The 17404-nt window shown below is 53.9% G+C and overlaps 1 protein-coding gene across 1 annotated transcript in view; it reads left to right on the forward strand.

Moving 5' to 3' along the window:
- The window catches only part of ADAMTS2 (ADAM metallopeptidase with thrombospondin type 1 motif 2), a 244553-nt gene that overhangs the window by 151600 nt on the left and 75549 nt on the right, over positions 1-17404 (forward strand). Inside the window, exon 5 of the mRNA XM_043585562.1 lies at positions 16609-16692. Coding sequence (XP_043441497.1) covers positions 16609-16692 — 84 coding nt within the window. The remainder of the gene's footprint in view (positions 1-16608; positions 16693-17404) is intronic.

A 17404-nucleotide genomic window follows, 5' to 3' on the forward strand; every position in this document is an offset into this window, starting at 1 on the left:
AGAGAATGCATGTGCAGGCACATGCCCCTTTGCAGGGAAGGGGCAGAGAGAGGGAGAATCCCAAGCAGGTTCTGTGCTGTCAGCATGGAGCCTGACTCAGAGCTTGATCCCACGAACCGGGAGATCGAGACCTGAGCTAAAATCAAGAGTCGGATGCTTAACTGACTGAGCCACCCAGGCGCCCCGTACAAAGCTTATTTTATTTTATTTTATTTTATTTTATTTATTTATTTTTTAAACGTTTATTTATTTTTGAGACAGAGAGAGACAGAGCATGAATGGGGGAGGGTCAGAGAGAGAGGGAGACAGAATCCGAAACAGGCTCCAGGCTCTGAGCGGTCAGCACAGAGCCCGATGCGGGGCTCGAACTCACGGACCGCGAGATCATGACCTGAGCTGAAGTCGGACATTTAACCGACTGAGTCACCCAGGCGCCCCACAAAGCTTATTTTAAATGCAGATATTACAGCATTTAACTTGGATGCAGAATCACCAAAATTAAACAGACTTGTGTTTCATGGCTCATGCCCGGAGGGTGCCAGAAGTTCACACAAAACACAAGCCAGACTCAGAACGGTTGGAAGGAGGAAGAGAGGAGCCCCCAGGAATGGAGCCAGCGGAAGGAGTGCTTTCTTAGACGCAGATTATCACAGGTGCCCCAGGTCACAGCCAGCAGCAGGAGATATGCCCTCTGGGCCTGACAGCTGTTTTGTCCCCTGACTGCTGCCCCTGGAAGAGCACATCATGCTTGTGCCCTGGTATGGGGTGGGGATCTGGGGACATTAAGCCTGGCATCTCCCCTTCCCTCAGGCCCACCGCCCCAACCCAGGGCAGATGGTCAAGGCTCTTTACACCTTAGCAACTGGATGGGGGTGCCCAAGAGACTCGCCTCCACTGAGACCCATGTGGGGCTGCCCTGGGTGGGACCACCACTGCCATGTCCTGGCCCGAGAGACCACGGGGCATGTGCACCCACCTTGCACCTGCATGCAGGCCCCTGCCCAGGGCAGAGAGTGGCAGTGATCACAGGGTGGGGAGTGGGACACCAAGACCTTGTCCTGTGGAGTCAGGACCACTCGTGAGCCAAGACCTCACTATCCTGTTGGATTTTACTTACAAAACACAAATTCAAAAGTGAAATGATGAGGAATGTCAAGACAGCAACCTCAGAGCATTAAACCCCAAGTGCAGGGCCCTTCTGGGTATGGGCCCTGGTCGCTGGCCCATGAACTCAGCAACATGAGCCCTGCACTGAGACCCCTTAGCCCAACCCGACCCTCTCCAGACACCTGATGTGGCCTGTGCTCCCTGCTTCGGGCCCCATTCTCCATGGCCCTTCTCCATCCTCTGCTTGTCCAGAGGCTCTCAGCCCAAAGCTACACCGACTCTCAGCTTTCTGTCCAGATGAAGAAGGCTGTGCCTGAGAGAGTGCTGGGGCCAGATTACTGGCAGTGGCCTCGTCCTCTGGGGCCCTCACACTGGTTTTTAGCTCCCAAATTCCAGAGGCTCAAAGGTTGCTAGCAAACCCAGGATGAGGCCCTGTCCTTTTGGCCTCGGGGTCCTTAGCCTAGTCAGAGAGGCTGTGAAGCCCCACTGAGAGCTTCTATCCACTGCTTGTGGGAGGAAGGGTTTCCTTCCCAGCGCTGGGAGGGCTGTAAGGGCAGAACTGTGAGCCGTGAGCAGATATGTGGCCTGTCCAGCCAGGCTGGCTCCTCCAGGCCCCATTGCCACACCGCCGCTGGGCCCCACCTGGGCTCCCTGCTTAGATGTGGCTCTCCCGCAGCCGGCCTCCCTCTGCTGCATCCCATTCCTGCTCCTCCCAGCCTTCAACCCTGGCTCATGCTGTGGCTCCTCTGGACCCAGCCTTGGGAATGAGGAGCTTCCCTCTGCCCAGGACTCCCCTCTTCCACGGGCTCTCCTGGTGCACTGGAAACCACTGTCCTGTTTCACCCTTTCTCCTTAGAAAAGTGCTCCCCTCTGTGTCTGGTGCTCCCAAGCTAGGCTGCAGTCAGCACACCTGAACACACCTGCTGGGTGTGTAGAGGAATCACCACATTTTCACAGACCTGCTCTGCCAGTGCCTGACTCGTCTCTGCCTCCAAACTTGGTGTGTGACAGCATGTGCCTGGATGCAGCCCCCATGCTCACGGCACGTCCAGTTACCTTGCTAGGCACAGATGGTGGCTTTTCTCCTGGCTCCGGTGAATAGGAGGCCAGGGACAAATACCTTCGGAGGAGACTAGAGCCATGATTCAAGTAACATGTTTATGTATGCATTTTGAAAAGTAAAGGGGCGCCTGGGTGGCTCAGACTTCAGCTCAGGTCATGATCTCACCATTTGTGAGTTCAAGCCCCGTGTCGGGCTCTGTGCTGACACCTCGGAGCCTGGAGCCTGCTTTGGATTCTGTGTCTCCCTCTCTCTCTGTGCCCCTCTCCACTTGCACTCTCTCTCTGCCTCTCTCAAAATAAATAAACTTAAAAAAAAAGTAAAGTAAAATTTGTGCCAAAACTTTAGCAAATCTACACCTTGGGGCCAAGACCCAAAAAGCCTTCTCATGTGGGTTATTGCCTTTAGCTAAAGCACCAAACAATCCTGCTCTTCCCTGAGGCACCAAAGGCCTTGATGGGATCTCAGTACCCACAAAGACCTACAATTTCCTATCTGAGCTGCTGGTCTGATTGTACTCCTTGTGGATGTGGGTGAGGCTGACCATTGCGTTGGGTGATGGCTTGCCCCAGAAGGTGGCCCACGATCCTCTTTACCTTTGGGTATGTCTGCCAGAGGCCGTCAAGGCCATCACTGTCTGCCCTGGAAGTGCCAATCTTTTTGGATGGCAAACATTTTAAAACATCAATTTTATGTTAAACTAACCTTGGGCGTGTTACTATTGAGTTAAAGCAAAATTCACAGCAGCTTTTCCAGATAAACAGAGATGCTAAAGTAAGGTTGCTAAAAACATAACCCAAGGGCCAAATCTGGCCTGTCATCCTTTTTTTTTTTTTAATAAAGTTTTGGGATATAGCCACACCTGTTCATTTGTGAATTGTCTGTGGCTGCTTTTGTGCTCTAATAGCAGAGCTGAGTAGCTGGGATGAGGATATGTGGCCCAGGAAGCTGAAAACAGTCACTCACTGGCGTTCATGAAGTATTTGGTATCAGGCTCTAAAGAAATCTTCTATGTGCTCTGTGCGCACCTTGAGTTGTGGCCCCAGCACTCTAGAGTTGACATTCACATCCCACAACATATGTACACTGGGTATACTTATTAGTGAAGCACTTGGTAGAGAATGAGGACCAGCTTCAAAGTCAGGAGCAGCTGTATCCTAACCCTGGCTTTTACCTACCTGGCAAAGCTCCTGCCTCGCCCTGCTCTTGGTTTCTTCATCTTTGAACCTTCCACACACTCTGAGAACCCATAAAGGCTAGTGAAGTCCCTAGGAGAGAAGGTTCCCCTCACCCTTTTCAGATCTCCAGTCTTCTGCAGCTGGAGCAGCCCTTTCCTGCAGGCCATCGTTGGGGAACTTGCCCTTGAGCCAAGCTTTACCCCTCTTCCTGCTCAGACCTGAGCCCACCCCCAGCCCCACCCTAGGCTTGCCAGCTCTGTGGACCTGTGGGGTAACTTTGGGGACTCCTTTTCAAGCAATTAAATGAGCTGGTCATTATAGCCATTTTAAAACAGCAGAGTAGGAAGAGTAGATTTCTGGGCAGACAGAGCCGTCTCTCCCAGCTGTGTTAACTGCTTATGTTCTGGAAGAATTCCTGAGCCCCCAAAGCATCTCTTCTGCTGAGGCGGACACACTCTTTAAGCCTACTGAGAATGTGTGCTCCAAAGAAACTTCCATGCTTTCATAATAGAGGCCGTATCCTTTGACCTTCCCCCCCAGCACGGGGACAATCCTCTGTACAGTATGTTCTTAAACAATTTTTGTTGAATGAATGATCTCTGTCTGTGCCAGGATTCAGATATTTTTCCTCTTTTCTTTTCTAATTTAATCCAGAAATTGGCCTGGGTTTACCAAAGCCTTGCCAGGGTTTGCAAACAATCAAAGGCATACAAGCTCCATTTATCACCAACTTCCAAGAATGTTGGGGCCGTGTGGCAATGGTGAGGAAGGCAGTGGCAGGGACAAGAATGTTTTCTGCTGATCCCCCGGGGGAGGGGGGGGGTGTCCTCTCGTGACCAGGCCACGGAGCTGCAAGCTAGCCAGGGCGAAGGCACTGCCCCAAGTCCCCATTCACGTGTCTCTGGCTCTGGGTCCTGGGAAAGAGAAAAACATCTCTGAAACTGGACACTGAAACCTGGTTCTCTTAAGTTGGAGGGAAGTAGGCAGAGCTCCCAGGCAAAAGGGGACACGTTTGGGTTTGGCCATAGCACAGGGTGGGAGTTCCCATGGCTGCTCAGCAGCTCCCCAGGTCCCGGGGTCTGCTCGTGCCCTGGGCTGCAACAGGGCATTCTGGCCACCATTCTGGATCCTCATGTGTGTCCTACTGGCCTGAGAGCATGGCCCTGTGCGCTTCTAGGAGATAGAGCTATCAGGGTAAGCACTGTGCATGAGGCTGATAGAACGCTTAAGAGAGGGTACATGTCATGGCTGACAGAATCAGGCAGGGAGGCATTTGCCCAGGTGAAGGTGGCTGTGGGCAGTACGGGGTGGTGGGGATGGGACGACAGGAGAGGGCACGCCCCCCAGAGATCCCCTCCTGGGTCCCCCTCACTTGTGGTCAAGGAGGAATGAGCAGACCTGCTGTTGCCAGCTTTGTTTTTTTTTTCTTCATGAGGAGCTGGAAATCCAAGTTTTATGGGAAATCTAATTATTTTTCAATGTCAGCAACAAATTGAAATTAAGACCTCACACTGCACAAGTGAATCAGAACACGACCGCAGGACACAAGTCTGGCTGGTCAGCTGGTGGATGGTTCCTTCTGGCCAGGAAGAAAGGAGGCACGGCCTGCCCTGCTGTGTCCTGTGATGGGGGATAATTAGTGCCACCTCCCAGTGCTGTCGTGAGCGTGACTCGAGTTAAACACCAGGAAAGTGCTTTGAGCAGAGTGCGGGGCCCATGGAGGGCATCCCACGAACACGAGCTAGTCCTGGCTTTGTGTTTGTGCATTGGGTGCTCTCTGAACCCTGGTCTAAACTGGGCCTCATTCTGGGCACTGGAGTACAGGAGTGAGCAGTCATGTCCCTGTGCTCAAGAAAGTTGGAGCATGGGAGGGGTGGGAGCAAGGAAGAGAAGAGTAATTGTACCCTGGTTAATATATGTGCTGATTGTGCAAATACAGGGCATTCTGGGTCACAGGGAAAAGTGCCTCAGATGAAGGCCACTTGAGCTGCCCTTAATGCAGAGGCTGGGGTTAATGAGAAGAGGAGCCTTGTGTATGCCGGTATTGCTGCAGTGGTAGAACAGCATGTGCAAAGGCCCAGTGGCATTGCCACATCACAGCATGGGGTTGGGCCCCACTGGGGTGTATGGTGCTGGGATGAGGCAGGAGATGAGGTTGGCAAAGCCTTAAAAAAATTTTTTTTTTAATGCTTATTTTTGAGAGAGAGAGTGTGTGTGTGTGAGTGGGGGGAGGGGCAGAGAGAGAGGGAGGAGACACAAAATCTGAAGCAGGCTGCAGGCTCTGAGCTGTCAGCACAGAGTCTGATGCGGGGCTTGAATTCATGAACCGTGAGATCATGACCTGAGCTGAAGTCGGACGGTTAACTGACGGAGCCACCCAGGTGCCCCAAGGTTGGCAAAGCCTTTTGTCTCAGGCTAAGGGGCACAAAAAGAGATGATATCTGGGGTCCCTGCCATACTATGATAGGGGAGTGATGAAGTTAGTTTTGGGTCTAAAAAGAGAAACTTCTCTCTTTAAGAGTTTGGGGCTTATGCCTTCTGTTATTGGAAACACCAGTGTGAGGTGAGGAGACTGAGTTTTTATGCCTGGCAGCCCCGTGTGAGGAGTCACTCACCTATTGTCTCTACATTGTGCCTGGTGGCCTGTGAGTTCACTCTCCTGGACAAGGTCACTGAGGCTCAGAGAGGTCGGCTAGTGTGGCCAGGGCATGGCAGCTGGGATTCACGTACAGGTGGGAAGATGGGCTCTTAGTGGGGACCTGGCCCAGGTGCCTGTCCCCTCCCTGCTGTTCTGGCCTGAAGAACAAGTGCTCCTGAATCCTTGAGGAAGAGCTGAGGTATGTTCTCACCTTGGATCTCTCTGATCTCCCAACAGCTATTGACATCACTTGCCCATGCCCCAGCCTGTTTTCCATCTACTTTCCCTCTCCTGGTGTTTTCTCTGGACTTTCCTTCTATTGTGTCTTCCTGTTCTCTCTAAGATTTGCTCCCTCACGCAGTCACCCATTCAGTGCATGTTTACAGAGCTCCTGCCACATGCCAGACACAGCCGTAGGTGCTGGAATGTGGTGGTGAGGAAGCCTGGGCAGCAGTGGGGGGGGGGGGGGGCTCCTGCCTGCATGGAGCTCACATCCAGTGAGGGTGGGGTGGACAATAGACAGCCACCCCCTTCCCCAGCAACCCCCCCCACCCCCAGCCATGATGATGTAGGTGGAGAAAGTTCCAGAGGGGGAGGTACCATGGTCTGGCCTTACCTCCGCCTCTTCTTCCCTGAAGAGTGTGGCACCCTGCCCCCACCCCAGGGTTCTCCCCAACCCCCCTCCCCTCTCCAGGAGGCCTCCTGACAGCTGATATAGGAGTCTGGGAGCAGCTTGCCCTTGGCCTCCCTGGGGAGAGCTGATGGTTGTCAAAGCGGGAGTCAGTCATCGTGGACAAGGAGGGCCAGGCATCGTCACTCCTCGGTGACAGCTTGAAGCAGCTGCAAAGCTTGTCTCTGAAGACTCCAGCAAGGGGGTGACAGCTGAGCCGGGGAAGTGGAGAGTGTGGCACCACACTGGGCTCCTGGTCTGGGCTGGCTTGAGCCATCACTCTCAGCCTGCCCACTCTGTGCTGAGGTACAGTCGTGGGTCCTGAGGGATCCTGCTCCCCTGCTGCAGGGGCACTTGGTGGTATGTCTCAGGGGGATTAGGAGTTCATACAAAGGTGTCACATGCTTAATGTCAAATTCAGAGGGTCTGCTTACCTGATTTGCATGTTTCACACCCAGCAAACGGCCCAGCATATAGGTGTTGAATAAATGTCTTTTGAGTAAATAAGTTGAGTGAGTGAATTCTCATAAAGTGACTATGGTCCTACAGACTCCCTTAAGTTTTTTTTTTTAATGTTTATTTATTTTTGAGAGAGAGAGAGCACGCAAGCAAAGGAGGGACAGAGAGAGAGGGAGACACAGAATCAGAAGCAGGATACAGGCTCTGAGCTGTCAGCACAGAGCCCAACACGGGGCTCAGACTCACAAACTGGGAGATCCTGACCTAAGCTGAAGTTGGATGCTTAACCGACAGCCACCCAGGCGCCCCCAGACTCCCTTAAGGCACAGACTCAGGGCGCCTGGGTGGCTCAGTCAGTTAAGTATCCAACTCTTGATTTTGGATTTCAGCTCAGGTCATGATCCCACAGTTCGTGAGTTCGAGCCCCACGTTGGGCTCTGTGCTGATGTGCAGAGCCTGCTTAGGATTCTCTCTCTCCCTCTCTCTGCCCTTCCCCTGCTCATGCTCTCTCTCTCTCTTTTAAAATAAACATTAAAAGATAAAACATAGACTCTACCTGTCCAGGGAAAAGACATCCCTGTAGCCAAGCGTCCTAATCCCTTCTTCCTTATGACCAAAGCCTTTTCTCCACCACAGATGCTGGAAGTTTGAATCATCAGGTCATAGGGATGCATGGGTTTAATTTCAACAGATTTGCTAACTTGCTCTCAAAAGCCTTTGCCCCAGTTCCCACTTGTGCTTCTGTGGGTGTGTTTCTCGGTTTCTCTGGGCCTCAGTTTCCCCACCGGTAAAACAGGGATAATAACGCTCACTTGCAGGGTGTGGGACGTGAAAGGTAATGACGTGAGGAAGTGTGTGGTCCAGGTTTTGGAAGGTCACCGCTTACAAACAAGGTGCCACAGTCATTCCTTGGTCGGTGACATCAGCCAAACCAGCCCAGCTCTTGTCCTTGAGAAGCTTGGCTGTCATGGAGACACGCTCACCCTCCTTCAGTAAGGAGGACAAGGGCCTCGGTAGCCCGGAGGCACAGCCCACACCCTCTGCCTGGCTGGCGAGAAGGTCACAGCAGAGAGGAGCCCTGAACTACTGCCATTCTCTGCAGAGGATGCCACACCCTTGACTTGTCCCTGGAATTGGAGCTGTTTGGGGGTTCAGGGCAGGGTGGCCTCAGAGGGATGGAGCTGGCCAGGTGCAGGGAGCTTGGGCTTTATCCTAAAGCTTTCAGACCTAACAGGTTCTAGGCACTGAGGATAGAACAGCCATAGATACAGGCGAGCCCCCGGTTCTCGGGCACAGGTGCAGCGGACAGAGAGGACAGCTGACCACCTAACAAGTGGGGGCATTCGAGATGGTGATAGTGCAGCAGAGGAAACAGCCTGAAGGGGAGCAGCGTCCACGTTAGCAGAAGGAATGTGCTCCCAGAGAATGTGGGACACGGACACGGGTCTGGGGAAGCAAGAGACAGCCAGGTGTCGGGGCGGGGAGGTCTGTGCACTCCTTCCTGCCAACGAGAACGCGTGCCCCCAGGAGCTCTCTCCCTTCGGTTGTGGGCTCCCTGTGAAGCACAGTGTGCCCTCCTGTCTTCTCGTCTGCTGGTTGGTTCTGGGTGTCTGGTCTGAGCCTGGGCCCTGGTGCTTGGCACACCGCTCAGCCCGTGAAGGGCCGGCAGGGGAGCTCAGTGACTCGATCGGATTCTGGTGGTGCAAAGGGCCACATGCTGCACACAAGGCCAAACCGTTTCCTCCCCGTGTTCAAGGAGGCTCCGTACGTTCTGGGTGTTAGGAATGGCACTAAATGCGAATGAGTTGCATTCTGGGAGGAACATGTTCCCCAGCAGACAAGCCTGGCAGTGAGTGTAATGCTGGAGGATAGGATTGGACCAAAGCTTCTGGATTTTTCTGGGAGCTCCAAATTCCTCGTGGGCCCCACCTGTGCTGGGAACACAGGTGACTGTCTAAACAGTTCTGCATTTCTCTGTCTCTTCTGGGTCAGTGCCTGCCTGGCAGGGTCTCTCCCTACCCCTCTGTTATATGGGGACCCCTGGGGCCCTAGTGGCAGTGGGGAGGCTGGCACGAGTCCTCGCCATTTTTGCTGTGAGGTGGGGTCAGTTCTGGCCCCGGGCTTTCTACCTGGATGGCTCAGGTGTGCTGGGCCCCACCTGGTCCAGGGGAGGTTCTGTGATGCCCTGTCCACTATGCAGCCTCTCCCAGCCCATAGCCAGCCACCCTCCACCCCAGCCAGTGTAATACAGGAGCGTCTGGAGCCCACCTACACCCCTCTGGGGCTGGGGGGAGCCAGGCTGCTACTCAGGCCAGTTCGCTCAAACCAGCCCCCACCCCATTCCTCACCTCACACTTAGTGCCACATTGGGAATGGACTACTCTCATGATGTGGTCTCCGCTCAGAGTCCAAGTGGGAAGCAGGGCCCATAGCCCTCAGAATCTGTGTGTTTGACCCTAAAGGTGTGTGGGGAGTAGAAGCAGGGATGGGGCACCATGACCCTGGCTCTGGCTTCCTCAGCTCCTCCCTCAGCTCCTCCCGTGATCTCCTTCATCAACCAGGACACTTCCCTCTCCCCTGTTGCTGTCCCCCGGGATTTCCGGTGTGCCACGGCCAGCCTCCTCACGATGGTATCTTCCCTCTTTCTTTCTTTGGGTCAAAATAGTGATAGGACAGCAGAAAAATGTGAATCACAGTAGGAAGGGGAAAAAAATCATTGTTTTCCGATGACATCACGATACCTGGTTGGACACAGGTGACAGAGATCACGTCACAGGGGTGGAGGTTGTGCCTTTCAGACTCTGAGACAGTGGGGGAGGCGAGGATGCCTCGAGGTCTTGACACGGTGGTCCTCTCCCCAAAAAGCCTCTTCTGGATGAGACTCCGTGGGGGGTTGGGTCCCTGGGGCTGTGTGGTCAAGTAGTGCCAAGGAGCTCAGGGGTACATCAGGCAGACAGGTGATGGCCCCGGGCTCTCCAGGGCCATGGCAGCTGCCAGCAAGAATCAAGATCCCTGCCTTCTCTCTGCTCCTTCCCTGTCAGGGGCCTCCAAACAGTGGCCTCAGGGGGGACACCAGGCCCTGGCCTCCAGCCTCAGCAGAGTATGTCCCTCCCTTGTTCTGTAGCATTACCCCCTTTCTGATGAGTTGCTGGTCAGTGAGTGGGAAGGTCAGGCCCCACATAGTGGTGTGGCCATCCCTTACCCACAGTGGGGCCTGTCTGGGAGAACCCCCTGATGTGGGACACACACACACACACACACACACCCCTGGTGGGCAGCAGCGTGGGCTTTGGAAAATGCCTGGCATGCACTCCGGTGACCCAGAGGAGAGCCCCTGGTGGGCCCGGGAGTGAAGCCTGGGTGTGTACCATATGCCTGGGGTTTTGCTAGATGCTTTAAGTACAGTGTTGAGGCTGGTGCTGGTAATAGCCTGAGTGATAAGGACCCACATCACGGCAGGATGGTGGCTGAGCCCACGCTAGAACCCGTGCAACCCAATAGAGAGACAGGGAAGGTGCAGCTCTGTGCAGTAGTTAGCATCGACGGGACTGTCCTAAGACAGGTTTGCTCTTTGTTTGCCTGGTGAGCATATGCTGAGCCTCCGTTGGGTTCCGGGGATCCACCTGCTTGTCTGGTGGGGGAGAAGCCCTGTCTCCACCCTGGGGACCTGCAGAGGTATCCCCAGTCCCAGCAGAGGGTGGCCTGCCATGGGCCTGGGGGCAGGAACAGTTTGGTCGTCCCTAGAGGAGGAGTCTTGGCATCTTAGGGCTATGTTCTTGGACTTGGTGTTGAAGGAAGGTTCTACCCACCTCCCATTTTTATTGTACAGTCTGAACCAGTCCTGCCCATTTGCATTTCGTGGCAGTTCGATATTTTGAGCAGCAGCTAGCATCGTGTTTGTTCTTGTGTTGCCTGAGATGCCATCATGGAGAAATAAGCGGGGAAAGGAGATCTGCAAAGGGATGTTTATTTTCACAGTAAAACCAGGCTTTTGCTGCCCTGTTCGTGTGTCAGGAGATGCACACAGATGAAAACAGTCCTTCCCGGAAGCCAGCAGAACCCTCTGCCCCAGCTTCCCACGGCACTTTTTTTTCCTGCCTCCACTGGGATGGTCCATGCCTACTCCCAAGGGTCCTCAGAGAGACCAGAATACCCTAAATACCCCAGGTATTTCAGGGGTCCGAGAGAAGCCACCAAGCATCTTATGAGCCCTGCTTCTTGAGGCCTCATGACAGACTTTTCCGGGCCTGGCTTGCTCCCCAGTGTGGTGCCAGGAGAAGCTTGTGCTACCCCTCTGATTGCCAAAGTTCAGCTCAGGGGAAGAGGTGACAAGTTTCCTGGAGGTTGGGCACAAGGGATGGGAACCCCACCGATGGCTCTGCCTACAGGGAGCCCCATCTCCTGGACCTATCTTCCCTGCACCCTCCTGTCCCCAGATCCTTCCAGCAGAGGGGAAAGTCACCTCTGCCCAGCAGGGTTAGGCCACCTGCCAGGGCTCCTTGGTCACCAGGGTGGAACTATGCCACAAAGAAGGCCAACTTTTACATTATCATGCAGAGCCTGTGTCCTTCCTTATTGTCTATTCCAGAACAGAAACTTGGCCGCATCTTTGCATAAGCAAAAGGCACATTACAGTGTATTTCCCCAAACAAGAGAGCCCTTGGCCTCTCTCTGCACAGAGAAGGGCTGCGGCTTTGAACATTTTCCCCTAAGGTTTAGATTCCAGGATCAATTTCTCAAGACAGGGCTCAAGGACACTGTCCTGGCTTCCCCTCCCCCTGTGGTCTGAGCAGAGGAGAGCAGCCTCCCTAGCACACAGGTTTCCAGGAGGGTGGAGTAGGGATGGGGATGCACTTGGGCATGTAGCTAGGGTCTCGGTCATTACAGGGCATCATGATTCCTGCCGCTGTCACACATTTCTGCCTATTTCCTATCGTTCCGCATTCTCCAAAGTTACTCACCCATTCATTCATTCATGCTACTGGGGACACAGCGGTGAGCAAGGAGGAACGGTGCCTCTCTTATCAAGTGCATAGTCCAGGCTGGGAGCAACTACTTTAGGGGGTACTGTGAGCTGAGACAGTTGTGTTGGGGGGAAAGCATGAGAAGACAGAAGGCACAGCAAGTGCAAAGGTCCTGAGGTAGGGATGGTCTCTCCATGCAAGATACACAGAGGCCAGTGGCTGGACCACAGTGAGCAAGACCAGGGCAATCTGAGAAGAGCCTGTAGGGCTTTGATTTTATTCTGATTTCAGTGGGAAGGCCTTGGAGTGGATGGGAATTAAGCAGGAGGGTCACCGCCCCCTCCCTTCTTTGAAACACATTTATTACCATGACTTTGTTTTGTCAGATGCTCTTCAGATATTTCAAGAATTCTGGGGCTGGAGAGGGGGAGAGGGAATTCCATTGCACAAGCAGCCGGAGAGGGCAGCCAGGCTTTGCAGAAGGCGGAGCTGTTGAGATTGGGGCCTCCCAGGCAAAGTAGCTGAAGGGGAACACAGAGCAGCCAGCCAGGGCCAGCTTAGAGAGGGCTGTGAGTGCCGAGTGCCGAGTGCCGTGCCAAGGTACCGGGGCTGCTCCTAAAGGCAGTGGGGAGCCATTGAGGGTTTCAGGCAGAAGAAGAGGAGGCCAGATCTGCTGAGTGGTGACCGTCCTGAAGAACGGTGCATGGGGGTGTGGGCAGGACAAGAGGCAGAAATGCACTTGGGAGCCCCTGCCGCCTGCCTGCCTGCCTGCCTGGGAGATGGGGTTGGGGTCAGGGGAGGAGTGGGACGATGTGAGGGAGATGTTTGGAGGCTGTCTTCCGTCTTCAGTGACCCTTTTTGCCACGTCTGTCAGCTCTCTGCTTGGCAGAAATGTTGTAGCTGTGTTCCTATTAAGGAATTTGACTCATCGTTTCCCAATGGTCTCCATGCACAGGTGGGTCCCATTGGCTTCTAGCATCTGTGCGGGATCTCGTGGGGAATGGAAGGGAGCTGTGCTCCAGGGCTGAGGCAATTTTACAGCCCCCTGAAAAGCTGATGTCACCCTGGGGAGCAGGGCAGGGCCCACTCCTCGGACCGGCAGAGGGAAAGGGTGGTGGGTGGCCCTCTCCTCAGCACTGTCCTGCATTCCCTGAGAGGTATCATAGAGGGAGGACAGGGCATGGCCCACTGACTCTCCTAGAGGAACAGACCATGTGGAGAGGTATCCCCCGTGGAAGGGACAGAGGCTTCTTAAGGGAGAAACCATGAAAGGCTCATTGCAGTTGAAAGCGACTGGGGTCAGGGGGTGGCTGGGGGAGTCTCCAGAGCAGGCCTGGCTGCCAACCTGACCCATGGCCTAGCCTCCTCACTGGCTCTCTGATGGGTGTGCTTCTCCATAGCCCAGCCCAGCCAATGCAAGCTGGCAGCCAACAGACGGCTTGGAAGGCAGGGCCTCCCCTGTCCAGTGTCCACTCAGTGGCCTGACACCCCAGACTCAGGTCGCCTTGCCACCACCCCCAGCAGGATGTGGGCCTCTGCCTCATAGAGCTTAGCACTGAGTGGTGGGGTCCCTAGGGTTCTAGTTACCTCCTGTCCCAAATCAGGAGTCAGGGTCAGGCCTGCTCAGTATCCAAGGACATGGGACCCCTTACCCAAGATGCAAGTGGCTACCTTTGGGCACAGTGGCAGGGGCCAGGGGAACAAGAGGATGCTGGGCCCTGATGGGCAAGATCTGGGCCAGGAACTGTGAAGGGGACCTCCCTCCCTGTAGGAACCAGCAAGCATACCCTCACTCAGAACCTCAGCTTACCCTTTGCTCAGGTGGGATTGACCACCTCTCATTCTGGCCTCCAAGGGCTGTTGGGAGCATAAAATGATCTAGATAATTCTGTGAACTCAGCCCTGAATCCCTTCCGAATATCAAGGCAGGTTTCCTGTCTTCATAAAGATTGTAACACCACAGGCTTACAGCCTCACCGTGCACTTGAGGGGCCAGGTCCACTTGGGATGCACCCCTAGGCCAGCTCTGAGAAGTGCAATTAGAACATGGGGTCCAGAGAGGCACTATCAGGGTGTCAAAGGAGCCTGAAGCCCCTCATTTTCTGGGGAAGCTCTGAGAGATGACCCCGGGACATTTTTCCTCCCTGACTCCATGCAGAGCAAAAATGGACCACCTCCATTTGCCAACAAGAGGATGAGGCCAAGCAGGCCCCAGGGTGTCCCAGGGCTGTATAGGAGGTGCCGTCCCCAATTCTAGTCCACGTCACTCCTGACATCTGTTCTTTCTCTCCACTCATCCCCAAATCTGAGCCCCACACTTGACACTTCAACTGCTGTAGTGGGCACTTCAATCTATATTCCATAAAGGAGGCAGAGTAATCTTTGTAAAATGCAGTGTCATTATATTTCTCTCAGGGCTCCATATCCTCTATTGCTCTTTGAACAGAATTGGAATCCTACTCACTACCTGAATACTTGTGTAGTCTGACCTCAGAGGCCCTTTGCCCCTGCCCAGTTCTTAGAACACACTTTACTGTCTCTGACCCCCAGGACATTTGCATATGCTACTTTCTTTGCCCAGAACACTATCCCTGCTTTGCTGAGTTAACTCCTTCTCATTTCTTATCTCTGAGATGAAATGCCACATCCTTAGGGAGCCCACTAATCATCACTGGGGCAGATTCACCATTAATATGCCCTCAATTTCCCTGCCTATCTCTAAAGGTCCTCATCAGCATCATCATGATGGTGGAGCTGTTTTTGACAGAAGGCCAGTTCCAGGCTGGTTACTGAATCCCAAATGCTAACATGATGCTTGGCATGCAATGGGGCCAATAGCTTTCTCCTGGGTCTACTGGGTACCTGCTAAGGTCCGTGGGGAAGGACAGTCCAAGGCCAGGCAACTCAGGACCCCGGGGTGGGTGGTGGGCCCTGTGAAAGGCCAGGGTGGCTCAGCTTGAGAAGTCCCATTGCAAATCTATAAGGGGCTCATTGCTGGACTGGGGTTGGGGGGAGGAGGTTATACACTTGGCAGGATGGACATCTACACACCAAAGCTGATGGGTGAAGAAAAAGGCAGCTATTTTTTAGTTCTTATATTTGATGCCACCCTCACTCCAGGATTGAAGGGAAAATGTGACCCGGCCCCTGAGAGGTGGCTCAGGCTCTTCTTGTTCAGAAGGCTTTAGGGGGAATAGTCAGGTCAGAGGGTAAGCTCTGACTCTGGGCTTGCCTTAGCTCAGGCTACTCTAACAACATACCACAGGCTGGGTCACTTCAACAGCACACATTAATTTCTCATAGTTCTGGAGGCTAGAAATCCAAGATCAAGGTGTCAGCCAATTTGGCTCTTAGTGAGGGTTCTCTTCCTGGCTTGCACATGGCCTCCTTCTTGCCATGTCCTCATATGGCAGGGGACCCCACTCTCATGACATCAGCCAATCCTAATAGCCTCTCAAATGCCCCACCTCCAAATAGCATTATGTTGGGGGTTAGGAACTTGAGGGGATGCAATTCAGCCCATACCAGGGCTGTTCATCTCCTGTCCCTCCTCCCTCAGGGTAGGGGTGGTGCATGGCTTAGCCCCCCTGCATCTGCACACATCTGTCCCAGCATGCTCTGCCCTGGGCACTGACCCTCCAGGCTTTGGCCCTGCGGTTGGGGTCATTCAGGGTTTATTCTCTCTGCCGTGGCCACACAACGTCTGCCCTCCTGCAGGACAGCCCTCCTGCAGGACAGCACCCCCTGGACTCTCTCTGAAGCCAACCCACAGGCCAGCCCGCAGCTATCCTGCCCACTATTCCTGGGTCCCCTATGTGTAGTTGGGAGCTGTACTACATTTGGGCTCTCTGAAGCCACCCCTTCTCCATATGAACCTGTCCCTTCCCAGGTCCCGGACAGCAGAATCAAGCCCTCTCTGCTTTTGACTTCTTCCCAAATATCAGGGCTATTTTTATGCTCTCTGCCCTGTTCCCCACGCCCACCTGTGACTCAAGACATGGGCTGGAGGTCAGGGGTGGAAGGAGTAAAGTGAAGCCTAGTCATTCCTCTCGGTCTTTCTTCCCCCTTTCCTCCCTCCTGCCCCCTCCAGCTGCAGCGGGACCTCTCCATGTAACTGCCTTCTTGGCTTCCACACCATGACTTTCAGTCAAAGTCTGTGAGCCAAATTGGCCAGGCTTTGCCTGTGAGAGATAAAGCAATACTTTGGAGACAAAAACCCCTTTCTCTCTTATAAACTGGCTTTTAGAGCTATCGTCTCACTGTGGACTAAAAAATCTAGTTTGACCCACATTTAGGGATGTGCACCCTGCCCCTGTGACCTCATGGCAAGGCTTCCGCCAATCCAATTTAGCGGTGGTGACAAATATGGCATCTTGCTGTTAAGCTCTGTGAGACAGGGACTGTCATCCCTGTTTGTGGAGGGCACCGCACAGCGTGGGCGGGTTGACAGCCTCCCCTGGGCTCCATCTTGTCATCTGCAGGTGGTCCTCAGGCCTGTGGCTCCTGCTGACACCTCCCTGGTTGTCTTTCAGGTCAACGAAATCTATCATGACGAGTCCTTGGGGGCCCACATCAATGTCGTGTTGGTGCGGATAATCCTGCTTAGCTACGGGAAGGTGAGTGAGCTGGTGGCTTCCAGACACAGTGGAGCCTCCCCAACTCTCGTGATCTCTGTGGGGTGAATGAAGACCCTCCAGTGAGGCACAGGTCTCCTCTGAAAGCCAAAACCTCGGTGCCTGTCCCCAGCTCGGCCCGTGGTACCTGGAAGAGACAAGAAACTCGTGAGCCTCCCCCATATTCCTGATCCCCTTTCACCTCACCCCTGGTTTTATAATGTAGGTTTTGTTATTATTCATGTGTGGAGAGGCTAACTGATGATCAGGAGGTGACTGCCATGGAAAAGTCGGTTTATCATTCACACAGGGCCACTGGGGCAGCACCAGGATGGGTCAGAAGGCAGAAGGAGTGGGGGACTGTTGTCTCCACAGGAAGGGCTGCGTGTGGCAAAGCAGGCACAGGACTGGGCAGCATGAATAATTCCTGTGGGCTCTGGGTCGTAGGTGGCTAGTACCTGCCCTGAGAGACTCAGGCAGGGTGATGAGAGCCCAATGAAGGAGGTGGCTGGGGGTGCGGACTCTGAACTGGTTGGTTTGCATTTGAAAAGCATGCTCCAGAGTGAGTTGTTTATTATCTCTAGGAATTGGCTAACCCCAGGAGGGTCAGCATGGCCCCAGACATCAAAGCATCAGAAACACAGGTTACTTCTCCCCTCCCTCCCACCTCTTCCACCCATGTTCTTCTCTTCTTATGCTGTGTGGCTTCTGCCCT

The sequence above is a fragment of the Prionailurus bengalensis genome, chromosome A1 (genome assembly GCF_016509475.1).
Source record: "Prionailurus bengalensis isolate Pbe53 chromosome A1, Fcat_Pben_1.1_paternal_pri, whole genome shotgun sequence".
NCBI lineage: Eukaryota > Metazoa > Chordata > Mammalia > Carnivora > Felidae > Prionailurus > Prionailurus bengalensis.